General features: G+C 37.6%; 1 protein-coding gene across 2 annotated transcripts in view; it reads right to left on the reverse strand.

The window, feature by feature from the left end:
* LOC150076526 (cysteine-rich with EGF-like domain protein 2) overlaps positions 1–27,518 on the reverse strand; it is a 250,244-nt gene that overhangs the window by 45,284 nt on the left and 177,442 nt on the right. For both annotated transcript variants that reach the window (XM_090387978.1, XM_090387979.1), the window contains exon 8: positions 3,390–3,476. In XM_090387978.1, the coding sequence (XP_090244104.1) occupies positions 3,390–3,476 (87 nt within the window). The remainder of the gene's footprint in view (positions 1–3,389; positions 3,477–27,518) is intronic.

Consider the following 27,518-nt stretch of genomic DNA (forward strand, 5'->3'; position numbering starts at 1 on the left):
CTCCCCGCATACACACTACTCGGACTCCCTCCAGTCATTATCTGGCAGAGTAGAGGTAGCAAGATTATACACTATCTGATCTGGAAGCCTCCTAGAGAGTTACCAATAGGTTCGGTCCAGTGTACTAACTAGCGGCCGGCCTGTGAACACCGTTTTAGAGCTGTACCCTCGAAATGTAAGGAATATTGGATCTTACCACGATGTTCATCATATCCTGAAAAGTCATCAATCATACTGCATGATGGAAGGGATGGGGAAGAGTTGACCGGAACTTAGCTCTAGAGACTAAACATGGGTTCCACCACTTCAAGCCTCCAACCAATAAGCAAAGTGGTGGTATTGCACCGGTTGATGAGTCATCTACCACCTAGTACTGCCTGGTAACACAGAGGGGCGGCATTCCTCCATGTGGTTTGGGCGACACACCTTGACCCCTGCTTACATTGGTTCACACCTGGATGGTCACCCACCATGTACTTGTGCATGGAGGTTATACCCAGGATTACTAACAGTCCCACCATCGTGAAGGTGCAAGCAGAGGATTTGGATGTCACAGACCGTCCGGACTTCGCCGAAATTGGGTCCACTTGACTTGAGTGTCACCCGAATATCAGTTCCATCAGCGTTTTAGACTCAAAGGTAGCAAGTACAGCTTGTCTGGCATATTATTATTATTATTATTATTATTAATAGCCATATAGCGCAAGGAAGCCGAGGCTTATGCTGCACCAGCTAAAAAAAAAAATTTCCAAGTTACCCAGAGAGAGAGAGAGAGAGAGAGAGAGAGAGAGAGAGAGAGAGAGAGAGAGAGAGAGAGAGTAGAAGGGAATCACCAAGAAGAGAAGAATGATGGTATCCAGCTCAGGACTCTGGGTGTGCCAAGCCCATACTCACCAGATGTGAGCCCCTGGGGTTAAATATCTGAGAGAATGTCTGTGACAACCTCAAGGACCATCTAAAGTCCATGTAAAGAGGAGGCTTGGCTTAGGGATGGGTATGTCATTAGAATGAATTACTAGCCATAACCTGGAAGTAGATTCACTTATCAAATGTTCAACTTACTTTTAGATGAAACCCCAACAGACTTGGTTAAATATTAGTAGCCATCCTCAAAATGGTCTATTGTCACTGCAAGTGACGAACAATTTTTTCATTCAACCATCCACAAAAGTTTTGCAACAGTTATGCAAGGCTGAATCTTTATTTCTTATTTTGCAGTCAAAATACAATTCGTGATCATAAAAGAAATTATTCTTTTTGTTTTGTTCAATTACATACCACAATCACAACAGAAACTATCAGGATTTATTAAACCAATGACATGATTCATTCAGGTTTTACACAATAAAAATTTCATTTCCATACAATTAACTAACTTCAAGTTGCATATTAAATACAATATCATTAATTTCACACGCAGAATCTACATAGTACTATGCCACTTTGCAGCTTAACACTTTTTGTATTATAACGTAACTACTAGTCAGAAAACTAGGCGATAGGTTGTGTCATCTCATGATCCTTCTGGCATTACTGACTGTTAATATTTTTAACCCTGCAGTGTCAGTGCTACACCCATAAGGTGTAAATTGAAAATAATGAGCTCACATTAACTGTTAGTTGAAGGTAAAAATCTATAATTTTCTGTACCTTCCTATATAGACAAATTTTTACTTGGTATGGTTTTTGAATTTCTGTTTATCATTTTCTCAGAGTTACTGAGTGATGCACCCAGAGTGCAGCCCCACGACATTTGTTCTATTTTTAATTTGTAGTAATGCTAGTATGGGACTCAGACTCATAATAACGCTACAAAGCTTGGAATTATGCATTTTTTTCTAGTTCAAGTTATAAAACTCTCCCATGTGATCTAATGATTATTAATGGTTCTAACAGTCATAAGCTAGTTATTTTTTAAACATGTTATTATTTTTGAATAATAAATATAGATACATTAAAAAAGTTAATCACTCAGGATAGAGCGTTAGAAACATATGTAATGTTCAAATTTCATGTGCTTCACAGCATGTGAAATTTGAAATAAATTTTCGCACTTCATGAAGATGTTCCATGATGTAAAAATTTGAAACTGGAGGTGAATAACAGCATCTAATATCTGCATAAGCAGAAATATATGCAAATATGCATGTTTTAACTTTTACATATTTAACAGTTTTTGAAACTGGAAAATGGAAGGGGTTAACAGCTTCATCTTTATATTTTATGCCTATAAAATTTTTTTTCAACAGAATTAATTTTTTGTTTCTTTTTGAAAACAAAGGTACAAAAAACAAAAAGCAGAATTCCAAATACCCATAAACATTTTCACGAATTAAAAAATAAAATTAATCTTGTCAGGTGTAGTGCCATCATGTTCATAATAATTAGTTATAAACATGGTGGCACTACACCACTGCAGGGTTAATGGGTTTTTGTTTTACTTATCTCTGGAAGCTGTAATGGCACATCATTTCAGACTTTTTAGGGGTGTTAGCATATATGCATAATGCACTCATTTTCTTCACCATGTCTGTCCATCCATTAAGAGTCAAGTTTTTAATAGATGAATTTTCAAAAAATTTTATGTTTAGCTCTTTTTTGTAAAATTTGTCTGGCAACCCCAAATTTCATTAAAATCAAGATAATAGAAATCCGGCAATTTATTATTTCTTTGTCCATCCAACTGCATGTAATAATACTACTTCCAGTGAATGGATTTTCATGAAATTTTAGAGCTATCTCTGCTGGAGAGAGAACTGTACAATAATCCCAAATTTCACTGGAATCAGACCAATAGCGATTGTTATTTATTTGTGCATCTATCCATATAAAATAATTTGACTCTCAGTGGATGAATTTTCATGAAAGTGGATGAATTTCCAAATATAAAATTTCATTTTATATTTGGCTTGTTTGAACCAATTTATTCAGCAGTCCCAAATTCCAATAAAATCAGAACAAGAAATCTGGCATTTATTATTTTTATTGTTATTATTATTTTATTTATTTTATTTTATTTTTTTTCAAAACTATCACATCAGCTATCAATGTCCCATGAATTTTAGCAGAAGCACAGTATACTGTTTGTTTGTCACCCCCCCACCCCCATAATTTGAAAAATTAATGGGAATGTGGTGGATATGTAGCAACAAAATGCTTTCAATTTATACATAAAAGTCATTGCCTTTTGCTCATTTTTTTTATAAATCATGAATTATTACTCTTCATTAACACGCTTGAAATGAAATGAACTTATGTACATTAGCTAACTTGTTTCACTCATGTGCACATAGACATGCAGTGTACAATGAACGCTTGTCATTCCTCTTTAGATCTGTTGCATGTAATATACTGAAATAGTTTATAAACTTGTAAACTTTGTAACTTACCAATACACTGGTAAGAACCAATATTGTTGGCACAAAATGTGTGCTCCGGACAAGCAGATATATGAGGCTCCAAACATTCATCAATATCTAAAAAAGAAAACAAAATAAATCTAATATACACTATTATATATACATATCTTGGGGATGAGAGTATCCACACCCTAGTCAAAAAATTTTCGATCCAAGAAACAGATGTTTTTGAAAAATTTTGCCATTTTATTGATCTAATTGTTATACTAAATCATACTCTATAAGTAGCTTTATAGTCCTAGTCATGTTTATTATTTTAACTTTTAATTTAGCTAGAGATTTTGTAGGTTACTACTTAATATATGTATAACCTTTATATCACTCAAATTGTGCCGCCATTTTTATAGTTACAGAGTGTGTGTGTGGTAGGGGAATTCAAATTTTTAACTTTACTAAATAGGTAGCTTTAGAGTTCAAATCACTTCAGTTGGCATTAGTTGGATAATTTTGTTATATACTATAATTAAATTATAACTTTCAAGCATAATGGTATAGCCATGTGGTGTCCAACCTAAGGCCCACAGGCCAGATGAAGCCCAAGAACAATTTTTATACAGTCCCCGCGGAAAGTGAATTAAAACAGCATTTTAAATTTTGTAAATTATCAGCCAAAATTTTCTCATTAAATGTTGTGTATTGCACTTACTAAACTTTTGGAATAATTTCAATTTTTGATGTATCATTATTATATTTATTTATTTACCTTGATATTGAAAAGCAATGAACGTTTTCAGGTTGTAAATTTTCTAAGTGTGCATTTAAAAGCAAAAGTAAAGCATTTTTTAAAAACAAAAGTAAGTCATATATTTATAATTTTAATAAAATCTGAAAAATAAAATTACTGATATAGATTTGTGCACATAAGTGTTGGGAATTTGCATTTTTTATATATAGCCTGAAAATAAAAAACAGGCTATCCCATTTTTTATTTTTATGAAAACAGAAACTTTCCTTTTACATGTAACAAGATATGGAAAATGTTTTTTTCCATATCTTGTTTTTTTTTTTTTTTTTTTTTCTCAAATCACTCAGTGCAGCCTGCAAAACAAATCTAACTTTGAATATGTCCCCTGTACAGGAAAACGTTGGACACCAATGGTATAGTCTAATATATATAATGCAAACTTGGTAGCATTATTGCTGCATAACTGGTGTATCAATAAAAACATTCAAATTATAACTATACATAATTAATAACTTTATTTTAGATATAGGAAGCTTCTTTTCCAATCCTCCTAGTCCAACTCGCTAATAATTCATGGGGAAGGCGATATAAATTTTGCAAAACATGTGGGACATCTTCCCCACTGTCAGAACCGTAGTGTTCAGACTGTGCGGTCCCAACAAGCACTGTTGGAAAATAAAACAGTGGTATCAAAGTATGTATCAAGGATCACCTTCACCTCTGCCTGCGGCTACTTTTAACCTTTTAGTCTGTGAATCCCCCCAAGCTGGCAGTTTCCCAACCCACCTAACACTCCTAACCTCAATAGCATCAGCAAATATTCATGCACTCTTTCTATTTAAGTGTATCCCATCCCTGTACAAGCTCCTGTTAACATGCACAGACCACGCTGAAAAAAATTCTACCCCATGAGCCTTGCACATTCCTGCCAGGGCCAAATTGAATGACAAGGCTCTCATCATGTACTCCCTCCTATCATGTCTGGGCAGAATTGCAGACACTTTCAAATTTAACCCTACCTCATGACTTTTTTGCAACATTGACCAGTACTTGTTAAGTAAATCTGCAGATCTCCTCTTAATGTCATTCATGCCAAATTGTACAACAATATCACCTTTTGTGCCCTTAAAAGATATATATGCTTCACAACATCATCAACTTTTGCCCCTGGCAGACATACCCTAGTCCTATTCCATCTATCCTTTTTACACAATATATTACCCATCTGCCAGACAACAGAGTCACCAACAATAACTAGTTCCTTTGGGACCAGCGCATTATGCCTTGGAGATTGCCACTGTGTTGCCTGATGCACAGGAGTGAGCTCTAGCAATTTGCTTCAGCATGTACAGAGAAGGGCAACAAGATTGGTGAGGGGAATGAAGGGATCTTCCTACCAAGAGAGGCTTAAGTTCTGCATATTGCAGCAGCTGGAGACTAGGCACCTGCGAGATGATCGGATCGAGGTGTATAAGGCCTTGATTAGGTTGAGCACGCCGAATTCTTATGGGATTCTTCCACTTGTTCAGATTACAAACCTAATCTGAACAAGTGGAATAAGTGGGCATAAATTCAAACTGAGGAAAGACAGCTGTAGAAGAGATGTGCAGAAATTTGCCTTTAGCCAGCGGGTGGTTAATTGCTGGAACAAACTTCCATCTGTTGTTGTGGAAGTTAAATAAATTTAAGGAGGAACTGGACAAACATTTAGAGGAAATGGTTGTGTGATTTTTTTTTTTTTTTTTTTTTGGCTGATGCTACATAAGCTCATACGCTTGCTTTCTTGCATCACATGCCACGATTACTATTACTATTTTGTCAGCTGAGATAAAGAGGTGATTATCCCCATTGTATAAGGTAGTGGTTAGACCACAACTAGAATACTGTTTAGAAACCTCATTTCAGAAATTCCATAGATCTGTTGCAGGGGGGAAGGTTGCAGTGAAGAGCAACAACGATTAGTTCGTGCTACAAAAGGATTTACCCCCAGGGCTCACATCTGGTGAGTATGGGCTTGGCACACCCAGGGTCCTGAGCTGGATATCATCATTCTTCTCTTTCTTGGTGATTCCTTTCTACTACTCTCTCTCTCTCTCTCTCTCTCTCTCTCTCTCTCTCTCTCTCTCTCTCTCAGGGTAATAGGGAATTTTTTTTTTTTTTTTTTGGCCGGTGCAGCATAAGCCTCAGGCTTCCTTGCACCATATGGCTAATAATAATAATAATAAATAATAATAATATTCTTACCAAGAAAGATTGGGATTCTATAAATTTCAGTCTCTATTGACTATTTAATAAACCTGCATGATAACTTTAAAAATGTTACGCAAACTAAATGGTGATAGCATCTTTACCCTTTCTCAGATGAAACAACACACAAGGGAACATAAATTTAAATTGGAAACAGATGGTTGCACAAAAGATGTGTGGAAATTCACATTCATCCAAAGAGTGAGCATCAAGTTGCTAATACTAAATTTAATATTAGTGTATATCCTTTAAGTATCACCATTTACTACTATTTTCATATAGGTTAAACACTGTTAACCTATAAAGTTAATAAAACTTGGGGATACACAACAAAGGTTTAGGAGATGTAAGTGGTTAGCTCTTTAGATATGACTGATATGAAGCAATGGTTAAGCCACAAATTGAATATTGCATTAAAGCTTAGAGATCCTATTTTACAAAAGGTGTGGCCTGTTGAAGAGGATCAGAGAAGAGAGCAGGATGGCTGGGGCATTTTTAACAAGAGTGAGACTTGAAATCCGTATGTTACAGTGTCTAGAAACCATGTTGAGTTCTGTAATTTACAGTGTCTCTTTATCAATCTGGTTGGGTGTTTAAAAAACGGCAGAAGACAATTGATATTTTTTAAGGACCCATCCGTTTTTTTTGGAAAAAGACGAAACAGTTTAAAATGGGCAACTTTAAAATTTTATTTTTAATTTGAGACATATTGTATAATAAGATTAGAAAAAACAACCTTGTTATCCCGAAACACAAAAAACATATATATCCCAACTACGTTATAGCCAAATCAAGGTAGTAAAAGCAAGTGTGGGGGGGCGGCTTTGTGGACTATTAACAGAGAAACAGTTGTACAGATTTTTTTTATGCATGTAAGTGTTATAGAGAATTTTTTTACAGCTATTTCACATATTTTACATATTTTTCCAATTAAAAAATGATGCAGATTGAAAGTGAATACTACAATGGAGGAATACTAAAATTCACCCTGATGTACTTTAACAGATATTTGAATGTGTTTTTACCATTTTTGGTATACAAAATACCAAAATGGTAACAGCTAGTTATTACTGTTCTAGCTAGTTATTAAGTTCAAAAATGCAACAAAAGAATTCAGCATCGCAGTAAACTATACTTTTGAATTAATTATACTCCAATACATTTTATTTCTTCATTAATTTTTTTAAGTACACAATCATATGAAATACCTAGAACCTTTTCATACAAAAAAAAAAAAAAAAAAAAAAAGAAAAAGAAAAATGTATGATAACAAATTTGCATGCCGGTAGTTTCTTTCTTTTGTCCATAGGAAATAAAAAATGTTCAATTCATAAAACATATAAAAAGCAGATATCAGAAAAATAAAACACATTCTCATGTTTCAAAGATTTCTAGTCTTTCACTGCAGAAAAACATGTCTATAAGCAATTCGACAAGAAAAAAAAAAAAAAAGTGTAAGAATTAGTAATCTAATTCAACCTAGGGGAATATGAATCCACAAAATTATAATTACACTACAGTTGAAGCTACATATTAATCCCACAAAAAAAAAAAAAAAAGTTACACGTTGACATCATATGACATATCAAAAATTGACATATATGTGAAAAGTAATATTAATTAAGTATACAGAGTATCTCAAAAAGATGTACACATATTTTCAGTATAAATATTTAATCACATATTTACAGTTGAAATCACATTTTTTTTAAACTTTAATTAACTTTAATTTTAACTTGAATTGTTGTATATATGTTTTGCAGATAAAAGATGCTATTAGTTGCTAAAACAAAAAGAAAAATGATATACCCACACAATGCAAAGCATAAACAACATGGCTGGTGGACAGTTGATATTTCAGCAGAGTCATATTGGAAATCTACGAATAAGTTCCAGTTAAAAGACAGTAGAGATGTGCATTTTTCACCAAATCACCATCACAAAGAACAATTTCAAGAATTTATGATAAATATGAGATGTACAATATTATGGAAGATTTGTGCAAGCAAAGATCTGGGAAATCCAACTCATCAATGGTGACTAAATTTCAGATATGGTGTTGCAGTTGCTGATTTTTAAGTATAAGTTAATATTATTGGGACAAACCAAGATATGCTTTGATACATGGTAATTGTTAATGTAAGGACATACCTTTTTAGGTTTGTTTGCTTATGTGTAAAGTACTGTTGTCTTCATTTTCAGCAACTGCACTTTATCTGCATACCATTTCACTCCTCCATTCTTTCCAAATGCCCATCCAGCTCAGCCTTAAATTTATATAGGCTATCAACTTCCACAACAAAAGATGGACGTCTGTTCCACCAATCAACCACCGGCTGGCAAAAGGTAAACCTCCGCACATCCATTCTACAACTGTCTTTCCTCAATTTGAATCTATGCCCCCTTAGGTTCTTAATCTGAGCAAGAGGAAGAATCCCATCAGCATTCAACCCATTGCTTGCTCAACCCATTCAAGGCCTTATACACCTCAATCAGATCACCTCGCAGGTGCCTACTCTCCAGGCAATGCAATTTGCAGAATTTAAGCTTTTCCTGGTAAGAGCACCCCTTTGTTCCCCTCACCAATCTTGTTGCCCTTCTTTGTACTCATTCTAACAACTCTACATCCTTCCTAAAATGAGGCCTCCAGACCTGTACACAGTACTCTAGGTATGGCTTGACCATTGCCTTGTACAACGGGATAATCACCTCCCTGTCCCTGCTAACAAAATTCCTTTATATATATTTGACAAGACTCCATGACCTGCCCTTGCAGCTCATCTGCACTGCTCAAAAAACTTCATATATGACTGCAAAATTACCCCCAGGTTTTTTTCACTTTTCACTTCCCTGAGTGTAGTATCACAGAGTTGGTACGTTTCTCTTGGGTTATTGCTACCTATATGCAGTACTTTGCATTTGTCAAACTTCAGTTGCCACTTCTCAGCCCTTATCTAGATCCAGTTGGAGTAGCATACTGTCTTTACTGTCGTTAACAACCCTGCCAACTTTGTATCATCTGCAGATGATACAAAGGTTCGCAGGGCTGACATTAATCCTGATATACCTTCATTAATATCATTGATGAATAAACAAAACAACAATGGCCCCATCACTGAACCCTGGGGAACTCCACTAATAACATTTGTCCACGAAGAGCAGTGTCCAATGATTACCACTCTCTGTCATATTCCACTCAACCATGCCTTTATCCATTATAGCAACTTACCCTTAATGTCATACCTCTCCAATTTGTACAGCAGTCCTCCATGTGCAACAGTATCAAAAGATTTCCTGAAATACAAGTATACGATATAGGTTCTGCTGATGAGGCTAGTGGGAGTCAGAAGTGTTCAAAGCCGCTAAGTGGATTTTCTTATTTATTGATTTGAAATTATTGTTTTTCTAAAACTTTAGATTTAAATTTAGTAGTATAGCATCATTTTGTGATTTTCGGATTAATCTGGTGTATTTATTCTTTACTCGACCTTGTAATTGCATAAAAGTATCGGTAAGGGTATCAAATCCACGTGTTACAAGTTGCAGCTCCGCTGAACGAGAAGTATTTTAGCCATATTTAGCCGCCTTCTTGACCAATTGCTACATCAAATTATTTTCTATAAGTAGCTTATAGACGTAGTCAGTATCCTTAGTTTATTCTGAATTGAGACAGCGAGATTTGGAGGTTAATACATAAGTGTCCGTAGATTTACCGTTCATAACTTGCCACCATTGTTATACGACACAACGTTATATCCCGAACTAGATAGCGTAAGCTTAGTATAGTATAGTATATACTAGTAGTAGTGGCATGTGATGCAAGAAAGCAAGTGTATGAGCTTATGCAGCATCAGCCAAAAAAAAAAAAAAAAAACACACTATTCCCTCCAAATGCTTGTCCAGTTCCTCCTTAAATTCATTCAACCTATCAACTTCCACAATGACAGATGGAAGTCTGTCACAGCAATTAACCACCCACTGGCTAAAGACAAATTTCCACACATCTATTCTACATCTGTCTTTTCTTAATTTGAATTTATGCCCCTTTACGTTCGTAATCTGAACAAGTGGAAGGATTCCATCAGAATTCAACGTGCTCAACCCAATCAAGGCCTTATACACCTCAATCAGATCACCGCGCAGGTGCCTAGTCTCCAGCCCTGCAATTTGCAGAACTTTAGCTCTCTCGGTAAGAGGACCCTTCATTCCCCTCACCAATCTTGTTGCCCTTCTCTGTACATGCTCAAGCAAATCGACATCCTTCCTAAAATGAGGCCTCCAGATCTGTACGTAGTACTCAAGGCGTGGCCTCACCATTGCCTTATACAGAGGGACAATCACCTCCTTTTCTCTGCTAGCAAAATTCCTATATATCATTGACAAAAAACCATGACTTGCCCTGGCAGCCTGTCTGCATTGCTCAGAAAACTTCATATATGACTGCACAATTATTCCCAGGTCTTTTTCATTTTCTACCACCTTAAGTGTAGAACCACACAGTTGGTACTTTTCTCTCGGGTTACTTCTACCCATATACAGTATTTTGCATTTGTCAAGGTTAAACTTCAGTTGCCACTTCGTAGCCCATCTGCCCAAATTATCTAGATCCTGTTGCAGTAGCACACTGCCATTACTGTCATTAACAACCCTGCCAACCTTTGTATCATCTGCAAACTTTGACACTAAGCCTGATATACCTTCATCAATATCATTGATAAATATACAAAACAACAGAGGACCCAAGACCGAACCCTGCAGGACTCCACTAATAACATTAGTCCATGAAGAGCAGCACCCATTGATTACCACCCTCAGTCTTCTCCCATTTAACCATCCTTTTATCCATTGTAGCAACTTACCCTTAATACCATTCTGCTCCAATTTGTACAATAATCTTCCATGCGCAACAGTGTCAAAAGCTTTCCTGAAATCAAAATATATGATATCAAAATTATTTTCTGTGTCCAGTTCCTTTCTAACCACATCATAATAACCAATCAAATTTGTCAGACAAGACTTTCCCTTAACAAACCCATGCTGTGTCTCAATTATTGCTGCAGTCTTGTCTAGATGATCCTGCAATGCATCTTTAACCAGGGACGCCATTATTTTACAAGGAACAGAAGTTAAACTAACTGGTCTGTAATTACTTGTGGCACCCTTCGATCCCCCACCTTTGTGAATTGGGGATAAATTTGCACATCTCCAGTCGGTGGGAACCTCCCCTGAGTCCAAGGATGCTCCCATAATTATGGCTAAATGTTTGCTTAGTTGCTTTGCCGCCTCCTTTAATATTGTCAATTAATCAGTAAAATCTTTTAATCTTGTTAAACTTCATTGTCAATTAAACTGTACTTTTAACTAAAAACATATAATGACTTAGATTACAAACTAACATAATTAATTAATACATAACTTGATACGGAAGTTATATAAAACTCGTAGATAATAGTCGATACTGAAAACTATATATAGCATTATAACTGTGTTGGGATAAAAGTTTAGGGTTATAATCTTGTACTGAAATTGAAATTTTATTGAAATTAAATTGAAATCATACTCAGACCAGAGCAGCAAAGCAAAAGGCTCAAGCTAATGGGAGTGCTGTGGCTTAGGGGAGAACTGAGTAGGGCAGTTGCCCTCTGAATCACAGCCTTTTAAAATGCACTGCTTGCATGATGTTTGGGGAGCAATCGTGTACGGGAAATGATATTGCCATGGGGGATATCTTTGGGTGTGCGCGATGTAAGGAGTGTAAGGAAATCAGGCAGCAACTCAGCGTTGTTATGAGACTATATGAGAGCTTGAAGGGCAGGGTGGATGCCCTTGAAGGATCTAAATTGAGGGGCCCATAAAGCTCTCAGCTGCCCACACAATGTCAGAGTTGCACTTGGTCATCACGCAACAGAGCGGCAACCCCCAAGGCAGAATGCACTGGTCCCACAGGAACTAGTTGTTGGTGACTCTATTGTCAGGGAAACGGGGAACATGCTTTGTAAAAAGGATAGGTGGAACAGGACCAGGATTCTGCCAGGGGCAAAGGTTGATGACGCTGTCGAGCGGATATAATCTTTTAAGGGCACAAAAGGTGATATAGTTGTACATGTTGCCACTAATGATATTAAGAGTAGGAGACCGGCGGAATTACTTAACAAGTACAGGTCACTGTTGAAAAAAAAGCCGCGAATTAGGGTTGAATTTGAAAGTGTCTGCAATTGTGCCCAGACACGTTAGTAGAAAGTATATGATGAGAGCCTTGTTGATCAATTCGGCCCTGGAAAGATTGTGCAAGGCTCGACGGGTAGAATTTTTTTCAGCCTGGTCTGTACTTGTTAACAGGAGAGACTGCTTCTATAGGGATGGGATACACTTAAATAGAAAGGATGCAAGAATATTTGCTGATGCTAGCGAGGCAGTGTTAGGTGGTTCAGAAAACTGCTAGCCTGGGGGGATACAAGGACTAATTGATTAACAGTAGCCACTAGCAGAGGTGAAAGTGATTCTTGCACTGCTTCTATTGCAATGAGCAGCAGCCTGGAAAACAAGATGCAGGATATTTCAGAGACTGCTGGGAGTCATTGCGGTACATGTAAACACATGGGTTGTGTTAGGGTAGCTAAAAATAAGAACAAGTGCATGTATACTTGCATGTACACCAATGCTAGGAGTTTAAAAAATAAATTTGATGAATTTGAGGTATTGCTCAAAACATCAAAGACAGATATTGTTGGGATATCAGAGACGTGGTGTCACACAGATATAAGGAATGCAGAACAGGAATTTGGGGAGTACAATGTGTACAGGAAGGATAGCTAGAATAGGAATAGAAGAAGGGGGTTATGCTATTAGTTAAGAAACACATAAAATCCAAGGAAGTGAAGCCAGTTGACATCGCTGGACAGTGCAGTGTCGAGTCAGTTTGGTGTGACATAAGCATTCGGAGATAAAAATTGAGAGTAGGAGTGTGCTATAGGCCTAATGACTCTGATGAGTATAATAAGAAACTGTACACCAATGCTAGGAGTTTAAAAAATAAATTTGATGAATTTGAGGTATTGCTCAAAACATCAAAGACAGATATTGTTGGGATATCAGAGACGTGGTGTCACACAGATATAAGGAATGCAGAACAGGAATTTGGGGAGTACAATGTGTACAGGAAGGATAGCTAGAATAGGAATAGAAGAAGGGGGTTATGCTATTAGTTAAGAAACACATAAAATCCAAGGAAGTGAAGCCAGTTGACATCGCTGGACAGTGCAGTGTCGAGTCAGTTTGGTGTGACATAAGCATTCGGAGATAAAAATTGAGAGTAGGAGTGTGCTATAGGCCTAATGACTCTGATGAGTATAATAAGAAACTGTACAGGGAAATAGAGTGGGCCAGTAAATCAGAGAGTCTTATAATGGGGGATTTTAATTTCCCAGATATTGACTGGAATTTGTGGATTGGTTACTCACACTAGCAAGGCTTTTGTGGCTTTATTGGATGATTGTTTTCTACATCAGCATGTTCGGGAGGCAACTAGAGGGAGTAATACTCTTAATCTGATTATCAGTAGTGATTCTTCATGCATTAAGAATCTGCAGATAAAAGAACCACTAGGTGGCAGTGATCACAGTGTGCTGAAGCAGGATTTACTCAAAAGAGGTAACTACCATCAGGAGTAAAGGGAACGGTTTTTGCTTTCGTTAAGGCGACTATGATGGTCTGGGACAGTATTTAAATTCTATACAGTGGGACCAACTGATGAAGTTACCAACAGCAAATTCAAAATGGGAAGCATTCAAAGAACTTATCTTGGAAGCTACTAGGCTTTACATACCAACTAAGAAATATTGTTAATGGTTTAGGCCTAAATGGATGTCAGATGAACTAATGAGACATATAGCAGAGAAGAAAAATGCATGGGATACATATAAATTAACATGTGACGCAGAAGCCTATGACAGATATAAGCTGATCTGTAACCAAGTTACAAAGGAGGTTAGGCAGGCGAAGGCAGATTACGAGAAATCTTTGGCAAAGGATGCAAAGAAAAACAGCAAAGAGTTCTTTACTTATGTAAACTCTAGAAGGAAGGGGATGAATCAGATTGGTCCACTTGATATCGATGGTTCAACTGTTGATGATACTACTTAGGTAGCTAACAAACTAAATGAATATTTTGCATCGACATTCACACATGAGGAGTTATTCAGCGAGGGGAATGCCAGAGGTGTATTCAACTCTGGCAGTAAGGTAGATAATCTTGTAATAACTGAGAGTAAAGTGGAGGAGAAACTGTTGAAGGTAAACACAAGAAAGGCACCTGAGGTTAATGGGATCTATCCAGTTATATTAAAGGAGGCAGCAATTATGAGAGCTTCCTTGGACTGGGGAGGTACCCATAGACTGGAGATGTGCAAATGTGACCCCCAATTCACAAAGGAGGATCAAAGGCTGACACAAATAATTATAGACCTGAGTTTAACTTCTGTTCCAGGAAAATTAATGGAGGCACTGGTTAAAGAAGCACTGCAGGATCATCTAGACAAGACTTTATTTATAGCTCGGACACAGCATGGTTTTGTTAAGGAAAAGTCTTGGCTGACCAATTTGATTGGATACTATAATGCAGTCACAAAAGAACTGGATGCAGGGAATAACTTTGATATTATATATTTGTATCTTAAAAAGGCTTTGGATACTGTTGCACATGGAAGACTGCTGCACAAATTGAGGCAGTGTGGCATTGGAGGCAAATTGCTGCTATGGATAAAGGGATTGTTGAGGGGGAGAAGACAGTGTCTGGAGACTAGGCACCGGCGAGGTGATCTGATAGAGGTGTATAAAGCCTTGAATGGTTTGAGCATGCTCAATGCTGATGGGATTCTTCCTCTTGCTCAGAATAATCACCCGAGAGGGCATAAATTCAGATGGAGGAAAGATAGATGTAGGATAGATGTGCGGAAATTTTCCTTTAGCCAGAAGGTTGGTTGGTGGAACAGACTTCCATCCCTTGTTGTGGAAGTTGATAGCCTAAATAAATTTAAGGCTCAGCTGGACAGGTATTTCGAACGAACGGAGGGGTGAAATGAACGTGTTTTTTTTTTTTTTTTTTTCTTTTGGCTGATGCTAATTCTATCAAAATTATATGATATTCAATGATATTCAATCAAATTGGTCATCATCATCATATTTACACTCATTGGAGCAAAGGCTCAACAACGCAATTTAGCTATTTACATCGACCTATTTAGCCTTCCGTGAGGTAGGGACTCACCCTGCCGCAGGGAAGTTTACCATCCCTAGCCCCGTGGAGGCAGGTCGCTACTACCCTTATTTACACTAGCTTTTAGCTCTAAGTTTATAGAATTCAGAGTGCTTTGATCAAACCATAATCTAGAAAACTACATCAATTTAGAAGTCAAAATGTTAAATCTATATACATGAATTTAGAAGTCAAACAGTACCATATACAATATACAAAACTATATAAGCAACGACAAGCAGTTGCAACACAATGCTAACATCCGCAAGCATGTGGGGATAAAATGAACCCACTTGGTTCAAGTAGTGCCCTGAGCACAACGAATAATATTTACATCTTTAAGATATGTCAAGAAAACCTTATATATACTTTTGTCTTCAAAAAGCCTTTGCAATTCGCGGGGAGAGGAAACCCCTAATCGGCCAAGAAGCCTTCGCCTTGGTATGTTATATAATTGACATTGAAAAATTACATTCTGACTATCTTCAGTCTGCCCGCAGCAACAGCGATCACTGTCCGCAAAGCCTAGCTGATGTTGTCGCAACCGAAGTCCGTGTCCTGTAACAACCATGGCTTGAAAGCTTAGGCCACCTCGGTATCTGTTCCAACTTAGTAACATCAGGCAGCAATTTGAACTTCACTCTACCCTTGGAGGACGCCGCCCAATGCTCTTGCCAGAGCTGAAGGACCTCTTGCGAAATGTGCTTGCCTTCTGCCTTCAAGTCGGGTCTGTCGTAAGTTCTTCCCACTTCGGGGCAACAACGGACACCCATCAACTCTGTGGGTAAGTTATTCTTGGTCCGATATCTGAGGAGTCACTCGAGAACTACCAAATCAACTGGCACTGTACCAGCGATTATCTGAAGGGCATCTATGGAGACAGTGCGGCAGGCTCTGGTCACATTGATCATTCATTTCATTCATTTATTAATTACACACAATATAGTCTCAACATTATGTACATAAAAGTATATACATGATTTATATACAAGATATATTTACATATAATTATATGCTCTGACAAACATTAAACTCTCATGTGTGTGTGCAAGTGTGTTCTTATTCAGGGTAGCTCCCAGGCATAAGCCCAAATCTACCTTGAGAACTTGGGAATATATAGTCTTTACAAAGCAGTCCTTAAAAAGTATGTTAAATTACTTGAGTCTGATTTTACTGTAGCACTATTCGCACTTGAAATCCCGCACCCACTGGAGGTAGTGCAATACCAGTGAGTGCCAGCAATCCCGCGCCCCGGGTTGGCCATACCAGGGAGCCAGCAGGGAAAAAAAAAATAATAATAAAAAATATATATATATATATAATAAAACAACAATAATATTCAATAGTCTGGATGGCACAACTATAAACTTCAAAAATCACAGTTCAATTGAATATTTCCTCAGCTGCTGTTTCACATGCACTGGAACCTCCAAAACCAATAACGGTACTATCCAGCAATCTCCAACTGTACGCCATGGATAATAGACGCTTTAGACCACCAGACCCGACGCAATGAATCTGATCCAGCACGGCAGAATCCAGAATGGAGTATTCATGATTGCAGCACAAAAGACAACCAACCAGAGCACCAGACCCAACACCATGAATCAGGTCCAGCACCCCAGCCGCCAGCCAGATGCAGAAACCAATAGTGAAACTCCATGAAGACAATTAAGACACTAGGTTTGCCTCTGAAGAAAGGCTCTGAGAACAGTTCTTCTTGCAAAAACAGCAGCTGAAAACTCCTGAAATAAATTAAAACAGTCACGATTTGCAATAAGCAAATGCACTGTATCAAATGATAAGTCAGGAATATGCGCCATCAAAATCCGCCTTTGGTCTTTATACTCCCGACATAAAAAAATTACATGCATCCAAGTCTCCTGCTCGCCACATGTACAGAAAGGATCTGTCTCCAACCCTCTCTCATATAATTTGGCCCTAAGTGAGCCGTGTCCTGTTAACAAATAAGAAGTGTACATAGAAGGCGTAAACCAAGATGCCACGGTTTTTGCCAATGCATAGTTCACCTGGGGAATATATTTCCTCGTCACAGCTCCAACATCACCACTTTCCCATCTGGTCTGCCATAAATCCATTAATTTGTTCCATATTCGTTGTTTTTCTTCTTTAATATTATTCTCCAAATCAATTGTAATATCCAAAAACGTTACTGATGTACCCTTTTTCAATTTGTACAAAAACCCTCTGTAGACAATAAATAAATTCAATGGCATGGTACCAGCAATTACCTGTAGGGCGTTTGTAGACGCTGTTCTAGGTACTTTCAATAAAGTTAATAACATAGAGCGCTGAAGCGATAAAAGTTTCGATCGAATCCTAGTTTTAGTTACCACAGAAAACCAAACAACAGCAGCATATGCCACTATCTGGAGAAAAATAGTCTTATAATACAATGACAACACTCTCTTATTCAATCCCCACTCCTTACGAGAAATCCTAGCAATGGAGCCTGTAAAGTGTCTTACTTTTACATTTAGGTGTGAAACATGTGGGAAAAAGGAAAGTTTGTCATCTATGATTAATCCCAAATACTTAGTTTCAGCAACATAAGGAATTTGAACACCACCTAAAAGAACTCTTGGAGGCCTGCCGTAATCAAATTGTTTCTTAAAAACCATAAAACAGGTCTTACTTGCAGAGATCTTCAATTTGTTCAAATTGGCCCACTCCATTAAATCATCTAAAACTGACTGTATTTTTCTTTCCAATATAAGTCTGGAGCGCCCAGAAACTCCAATAACAAGGTCATCAGCATAAGCTATCTTAGCAACCTCTGTACTCTCCTTAACAAGCCACTGATCTAAAACTGCATTCCAAAAGAGAGGTCCCAAAACCGAACCTTGAGGACAGCCTCTCGAGACACTGGCACTATATGACAGATGACGTGCACGCACAGTAATAAATCTGCCCTGAAAGTATGACCTTATAGTGTTAAATATGTAACTATTACACTCTGCAAGCACTAGAGATCGAAGGGCACTTTCCCACCATACCGAATCAAATGCTCCTTCGAAGTCTATAAAGACCATAAGAACATATTTCTCAGAAGAATCCTTAATGTACTTTAAAAGAGATGTTATGGCATCCTCTGTAGAGTGCCCCTTCTTAAATCCATGCTGATCAGCAGAACACAGATGCTTATCCTCTAACATCGCAGAAATTCTGGGAGCAAGTAACCTTTCATAAACCTTACCCATGTTCGCCAAGAGAGAAATTGGACTGTATGCTCTCGGATCAGTCCTGGGCTTACCAGGCTTATGCAATATCTTTAGCAGTGCCATCTTCCACGGTCTTGGAAAAGTACCTTCAGTGAAACATTTATTAAACAAATTTAACATAATTTGAGGAAAGTAATCATAAAACTTAATGATTACTTGATTTTCAATTAAGTCTAAACCTGGACATTTCTTAACGTTCAATTTAGCTACTGCTGCACCCAACTCCACCAAACTGAAGAGTTCAGCTTCAGCGTCACCTGCTCCTGTAAACTCAGAGTTCATCCGGCGTATCTCCGTTTGTTCAGGTGAATCATCTTGAGGAAGATCCTGAGGAAATAGTCTTCTAACAATCGTTTCCACAGTAGAAAACCAATCCAATGTCTCATCATTATTGTTCAATACAGTGTTGTATATTTCTCCACAAAGCAACTTATTACGAGAGATTTTATACACGAGACCCCCAGGGATCTCTGTTACCAACTTCATTAACCAAATTTTGCCAACAAGTTCTCTTGCTCTCAGCAATAGCCTTATGAAAGGCCTTTCTTCTCTCTTTATAGGCATTTTTAAATGATTCCACATCAACACTAGAGAGATGTCTATTTCTTTGGTATACTTTCCTAGCCTGGCATACCTGAGACCTCAGAGAAGACAAAGCAGGAGTCCACCACGGCACAGACAACTTTTTAGTCCTTTTTCTCCTCGTAGAGTGCACACAAGCCTGGAAAATATGATACTGTACATAGTTTACATATTCATAAGCTGTCATACCATTTAAACTCTCTCCAGGTATCGCACAATTATCACTATCGAAAACTGTAGTCAAATAATTTTTAAAATTGTTCCAGTTAACACGGTCCATAGAAAATCTAGACAGATCACTCGTAGCGAAGCTCTTTTCCCTTACTTCGAAACAGAGATCAAATGAAATTGCACGGTGATCACTATTTACTAAACCAGAATTGACTTCCCAATTCAAAATAGAATCGCACATACGAAGAGATGTCACAGTTACGTCAGTATTAGACTCTCCATTTACAGTTGAAAAGGTGAACGGCTTATTTGGAAGGTTTTGAACAACAAGATTATGAGATAATAAGAGGTCTTCAAATTGGTTCCCTCTCACATCAGTATATCCACTGTGCCAAAAATGTGATTTTGCATTAAAATCAGCAGTCACAATGAGATTATGGGATGCATATCTTAAACAAATATTTTCCAAATTATGAAGCGCTATCTGAATATTTTCCGATGGAGGACAATACAGTGACACTAGGCAGAAAGAAGAAACTTGTGAAGACACAATAATGATTGTCATACACGCCGAGCACAAACCCGTGATTGACGTTACAACAAGGTCTTGATTAAAAATTACAATAGCGGATTTTGGAGGAACATCCACAGCTGCTACTATTCTAGTAGAAGAAGGAAAACCCATAATCATATGAGCTGCCCCTCCCACTTGTGAGGAATAAAATGGCTCCTGTATACAAACAATATCTATACAATGCTCCAAGGCAATCACCCTTATTTCATCAGCAACTGCCCGACAGCGCTGACCATTTATTTGCAAAATTTTTAAATCTCTATGTCCTTGCAAAGCTCCAGAGGTAAAATCAGAGGAGTTATTATCCATGATTGATGCGCATGTTTGCTAATTCCACTGCTCTCATGTACTCAGGACACTTAATGTCCCTTACGGAGTGATTACAATCTCTGTTTCTTCTCTTACAATTAATACATTGTGGAGGATCCTCCTTGTGAGGGCACTCAGCGAAAACATGACCCCCATTAGCACAGTGACCACAAGAAACAGTCTTGTGTGAACATGACTGTGCACCATGTCCAAAACCCAGACATCTAAAACACTTGTTCACCACCGTGAATTTCCGAAACCTATGTGAACCGAATCCAAGGAAAATTCTTTCATTATGAAACAAGCATTTATATAATCGAGGGCTGAAACCAATGACCCAATTAGTTGCATTAGTTCCAGATCCAGAATTAAATCTGAATGTTACTTCATCTTTTACCTCATCCTGAGTAAATTCATAATCTTTAAAATTTTTATAATATAAATCCTCCAGGATTTCATCCTTTGTAAACTCCTTGGGAACCCCGTATACAAGCACTGTTGGATCTGACATTTTAGGCCTCTCGATCGATATACCAACCTCCTTTAAAGCTGAAACGTTCCCTATCCTAGTTGCATCTTCTGAGTTTGTGGTTTCTAATAAAACCCCTTTATTCCTCAGGAGACGAATATTTTTAATTTTCATATTCTTATAATCCTTCTTAATTGCGTCTGCCACCGCATTCCTGACGTCTTGGCTTGAAGCCAAAGCAGAATTCTCTGTTGGTCTAAGTATAACAATATTTTTAGGGTCCGAAATACCACGAGGACTAACCGAGGACACATGCACAACCTTATCTGCAGCAGCAACACCCATTGCGCGCCTCTCAGTAGCCTCTCTAACAATAGTATCACCATTTAAATTCTCACAAACCAAATTCTGCCTAACAGCATCAGCAAAAAATCTATGAGGAGCTGCCCGTTTCTCCATTAGCTGATTAAAATGATTTGCTCGAATTTCTAGTTCAACTGATTTAGCTTTTAATCGCTCATTGTCAATCAATAAAGCTGTTGTGACTGCCTCCAAATCTGCCCACAAACTATGGATGCGATTTGAGGCCAACTTTGTTACTTTGCTTGAATCAGCTGACATTACCTCACCCAAAGCCTTTCGGATTTTGGCTACCGCTGAATACACCGCAGAAGCCTCTATGGACCCACCAAGGTCCAAACCCTCGGTAAATGACGAATCCCGAACCACATCATTTTCACTAGAACTATTTTGATTATCCGTATTAATCGTAGTAGTAATTAGATTAACATCCGTTTCTATTGATGGGGTAGACTCTTCCACCCACACCTGAGGATTTTTATCCTTATCCTTGTCTTTATCTTTGTCCAACCGAGGAGCAAGCACTCTGGGCGTTTTAGGTGTTTTTTTACCTCTAGACATTTTTACATTGTCTGAAGATTTCTTTCTCCTCCCCGAATCCACTAACTCCGATCCAGAAGACGAATTCTCTGCTTCAGAATGTCTAGTTAAAGTTTTTTCTAAATCCGTATCCATGTTTAAGAGTATATGTTTCAGTGAAGAAACAAAAGCCATAAATAAAAAATCTTATAGTTGGATAGATTTCTCTTCTTCAAAATATCCCGAAAATAATCACACAACTTCAAAATATGTATATTTTGAATTATATTATATTTAATATTATTCAGTACTATGTATTTACTGAGATGGCACTAGTTATTGTTTTCCATCTCCATGGATATTTTTAAACAAAATTTCTCAGGTAGCCATTTTCTCCCATGAAAAGTCTATGGGCTAATGCTAAGTCTATGGGAAATTTCAGAACGGTATATATTCCAGTGTTAACTCTATGTATTCCTATGTATAGTATTCAAATAATGAAAGAGAATACTTCACTCGATGATATCAGCACAACCCCACGATTCCGACACCCAAAATTTAACAGAACAACTCACCAACTCTTCGTCTTTAAGAAGCACATAATTTAATAGCAGGGGGAGGCTTAAAAAACTTTAAATAATCTTAAGAACAGGAGCACATTTTAACGATTAATCCAACCAACAATCCCTCTAGCGGTCATCGGTCACATTGATCAGACAAGACCCCTTTAATAAACCCATGCTCTGTCTTAACTATTGCTACAGTCTTGTCTAGATGATCCTGCAATGCTTCTTTAACCAGCCACCCCATTATTTTCCCCGGAACGCAAGTTAAACTAACAGGTCTATAGTTATTTGTGTCACCTTCTGAACCCCCTTGGGAATTGTTGATACATTCGCACACCTCCAGTCCATGGGGATCACCCCTGAATCCAAAGAAGCTCTTATAATTATGGGTAAGGGTTTGCTTACTTCCTTTGCTGCCTCCTTTAACATAACTGCATAGATCCCATCCACTCCAGGTGCCCTTCCTCATGTTCAACAATTTCTCCTCCAGTTTGCTCTCAGTTATTACAAAATCAATTAGCTCTCTATTAGAGTTTGATACACTTCTGGCATTCCCCTCATTGAATAACTCCTCATATGTGAATGTATATTCAAAATACTCATTCAGTTTATCAGCTACCTGAGCATGATCATCAATAGTCAACCCATTCTATGTTAAGTGGTTGAATCTGATTCATCCTTTTCCTTAGAGAGTTTACATAAATAAAGAACCGTTTGCTGTTGTTCTTTGCATCCTTTGCCAAAGAGGCCTGACGTAGCCGAGTGGTCAAGGGCACGAGTGCAGTAGTGCATGCTCTTTAAGTGGACCAGGGTTCAAGCCTGTAACTACTAAATACGATTAACATTTGTACTGATTGATTTATTGTAAATTCCACTGACCTGGTGGTTGTGCCGGAGTATAAACAAGAACATTTATTTCTTGTAATCTGCCTTCGCCTTCCAAACCTCCTTTGTGACTTGATTACAGACAAGCTTATATCTGCCATAGGCTTCTGTGTCACCTGATAATTTATATGCATCCCATACATTTTTCTTCTCTGCCACGAGTCTCATTAATTCATCTGACATCCATTTAGGCCTGGTTGCCTCTCGAACATGCTGCTGTAGAAAACAGTCATCCAATAAATCAAGTCTTGCTAGTGTGCGATTGACCAACCCACAAGTTCCAGTCAATATCTGGAAAGTTAAAATCCCCCATTATAAGACATTCTGATCTACTGGAACACTCTTATTTCTCTGCACAATTGCTCATTATACTCATCAAATTCATTAGACCTATAACACACCTACTCTCATTTTTTCTTTCCCAGTGCTTATGTCACACCAAACAGACTGAACATTGCATTGTTCACATCAACTGGATGGACTTCCTTAGATTTTATGTGTTTCTTAACTAACAACATAACCCCTCCTACCTTCCTGTTCTGTCTCTCCTTTCTGTACACATTGTACTCCCCAAATTCCAATTCTGCACTGCTTATGTGTGATACCACGTCTCTGATATCCCAACAATATCTGCCTTTGATGTCTTAACCAGCATTTCAAGCTCATCAAATTTATTAACTATACTCTTAGCACTGGTGTATGTGCAAGTATACATGCACCTGTTTCTACTTTTAGTTACCCTAACACAGCCCATGTATTTATTTGTTCCACTATGACTCCCAACAGTCCTGGAAATCTCCATTGCCTTGCTTTACATGCTGCTGCTGATTCTAATAGAAGCAGTGCAAGAATCACTTTTGCCTCTGCCTGCGGCCACTGTTAACCTTTCAGTCTGTGTATCCCCCCCGAAGCTAGCAGTTTTCCGACCCACCTAACACTGTCTCGATAGCATCAGCAAATATACTTGCACCCTTTCTATTTAAGTGTACCCCATCCCTGTAGAAGCAGATGCTCTTGTTAATAAGCACAGGCCAGGCTGAAAAAAATTCTACCCCTTGAGCCTTGCACAATCTCTCCCGGGCCGAACTGATCAACAAAGCTCTCATCATATACTCGCTCCTATTGTGTGTGACATTCAACCCTAACTTGTGACTTTTTTTCAACATTGACCTGTTGAGTAAATCTACAGATCTCTTACTCTTAATGTCATTAGTTCCAACATGTACAATATCCCCTTTTGTGTCCTTAAAAGATATCTGCTTTACAATGTCATCAACTTTTGCCCCTGGCAGACATACCTGGTTCTGTTCCACTTATCCTTCTTGCATAGTATATTCCCCGTCTCCCTGACAACAGAGTCACCAACAATTAATCAGTTCCTTTGGGACCAGCACATTCTGCCTTGGAGATTGCCTCTGTGTTGCCTGATGCACAGGAGTCAGCTCTGCCATTGAGCTGGGCAGCTGAGAGCTTGATGGGTCCCTCAATTTCTTCAAGGGCATTTTACACCTCATGCTCTCATAGACGCCCATCAGAATGCTAGAGGATTATCAAAAATATTCCATTTCTGCTTTTCCTGTGGAAATGGAATATACAGCAAGTGCATTGTGTGTGGGGGGGGAGTAGTCTATCGAGTAAGAATCACAGAATCTAAAGTTTTTATTTTATTTTATTACTTTAAAAAAAAAAATTTTTTTTTTTTTCACTGCTGCTATATAAACTTCCCTCTATCATTTAACTAATACCCATTATGACTAAACAGATGAGGGGTTAAACAGTATTGGAGAATACTGTGAAAAAAAAGGTAATCCTCTTGCTGCCATCTAAACATGACAATCATTCAATTTGCAATTTCAGAATGTTGAAAAAAAATCAACATTCTGATATCCCCAGCATTCTGAAAATTTATACATAATGGTTGAAGATTAAAAGTTTGGAATTCACTGCTAAAAGCACACAAATACTTACTTTTGTGAAATATTAATCAGAACAAATCTTAAAATTTTATAAAAAGTTTATTCATGTACATCAACTAATGTCAACACAAACAAAAAACAAATAAAGCTATGTGCGGAGTCTACAAACTTACTGCAACACATTGAGTGTGCCAATACCAAGTAGTTGTTAATTTTTGTACCTTTATTCATGATTGACTGCTAAAAACTGACTGTACACATGCATTATGGAACACTGTTTGGGTGCATTCTGAAAACTCAGAGTGCCATTTTACGCATATATGTTGAGGCAGCAAACTTTTAAAAGGAAATAGCCACTTTTAGTAGAATGTGTAATAAAGTAAACATCTGTTATTAAATAAATACATATTAGCAAGAAATCCATTTCAAGAAAAGCAGAGCTCATGGAGGTCAAGGCTCTAAATGTTACATGCACATTTGTGAAAAGTGAGTTGTCTCCACATTCAGAAAACTATAGGGAAAGTGTGAATAGAAGAAAGAATTAGTTGTACAGAGCACAACAGATGTGGTTGAATTGGTACTGTCAGAGTAAAAGGATTATCTCAAGAAACATTACTAAACTGCTGGACATATCTTGTTCCAGTAGAACTGATCATTAGAGAAGAACCTGACGTCACCACAGTATTCAGTATCTGGGCAGAAAGTAACCTATGGGTCATAACCTCTGACAAGATTGGATTAACTGATTCATGGTTTGGGGAAGCAGTAATAGACAAATAGTGCAAGAAAGCCTAAAAACAATAAAATAAGTAATTAAATAAAATACAAAAAAAAAAAAAAATAATAAATAAAAATAAAAGTTGAGTGAGAATAAAAGTTATAAATACAAGGGCTGTTCAATAAAAAATTGTCAATTTTTTTTTCACAAAATATACCTTTATTACTCATCCGTATTTTTAGCATTAGCATGTGATGCAAGAAAGCAAGGTTATATAAGACAAAAAAAAAAAAAAAAAACCCTCATTTCACCTATCCACTCTATCCAATAGTTTGTCTAGTTCTTCCTTGAATTTATTTCAGCTATCAACTTCCTTGTGAAAGTTGATAGCTTACACTTCCTGGTGGCTAGTGGTTAATTGCTTCCTTGTTGATAATGTGTGGCTGATTGCTGGAACAAACTTCCTTGCGGAAGTTTGTTCCAGCAATCAACTACCCATCTGGCTAAAGATAAATTTCTGCACATCTATTCTACTACCGTCTTTCCTCAATTTGAATTTATGCCCCTCAGGTTTGTAATCTGAGCAAGAGAAAGAATCCCTTCAGCATTGAGCTTGTTCAAACCATTCAAGGCCTTATACACCTCAATCAGATCAAATTACAGGTGCCTAGTCTCCCGATGCTGCAACTTGCATAACTTAAGCCTTTCTTGGTAAGAGCACTCTTTCATTCCCCTCACCAATCTCGCTGCCTTTCTCTGTACTCATTCTAGCAAATCTACATCCTTCCAAAAATGAGGCCTCCAGACCTGTATGCAGTACTCAAGGTGAGGCCTGACCATTGCCTTATACAAGGGGATAATCACCTCCTTATCCCTGCTAGCAAAATTCCTGTATATCATTGACAGGACCCCATGATCTGCTCTGGTAACCTGTCGGCACTGCTCAGAGAACTTCATATCTGACTGAACAATTATCCCCAGGTCTTTTTCATTGACGAATGCAAAGTACTCATATGCAGTACTTTGCATTTGTCAATGTTCTGTTTTCTTTTTCGTTATGTATTGATTCCAATTTGTTTTATGTGATTGTTGTTTATTGTGTAACAATATTCATTATGTAATTAGTATCTCCTTGATTATAGGATTTTAGGCGGATCAGCAACTTTGGCCCTATTGTGCTTTGCATAATATGTCTCTAAATTACCTGTCTTCTGTGGTCGATTTGCTGTTTGTTGGACGAAAAACCTGAGTTTTCTAGGTAAAATTCAGGTTTTGTTACCCTCCCTTGAGACCGACTAACTCAGCCATGTTGGTAAAAAGCCCATAAGAATTCCTCCCATTGTCGACAGACTCAGGTCTTTTCCAACCGGTGTGGTAGGGGGGTACGCAATCCGACCTACTGTGCTATTCACTGTGCTATTGTCTTCATCCATCCGTCTGCTCGTCCACATATAGTAACTGTTATTCAAGTGGACAGATTTTCATGAAAGTTTTTATTTGGGCCTTTTAAAAAGATTTGTTGAACCCTTCCAAATTTCATTTAAATAAAACATGTACAATCCAGGCAAGTATTTTTTTTATTATTTTTTAAGTCCTCGTGTAA

The sequence above is a fragment of the Mastigoproctus giganteus genome, chromosome 13 (assembly GCF_048544385.1).
Source record: "Mastigoproctus giganteus isolate SK-2022 chromosome 13, ASM4854438v1, whole genome shotgun sequence".
Classification (NCBI taxonomy): domain Eukaryota; kingdom Metazoa; phylum Arthropoda; class Arachnida; order Uropygi; family Thelyphonidae; genus Mastigoproctus; species Mastigoproctus giganteus.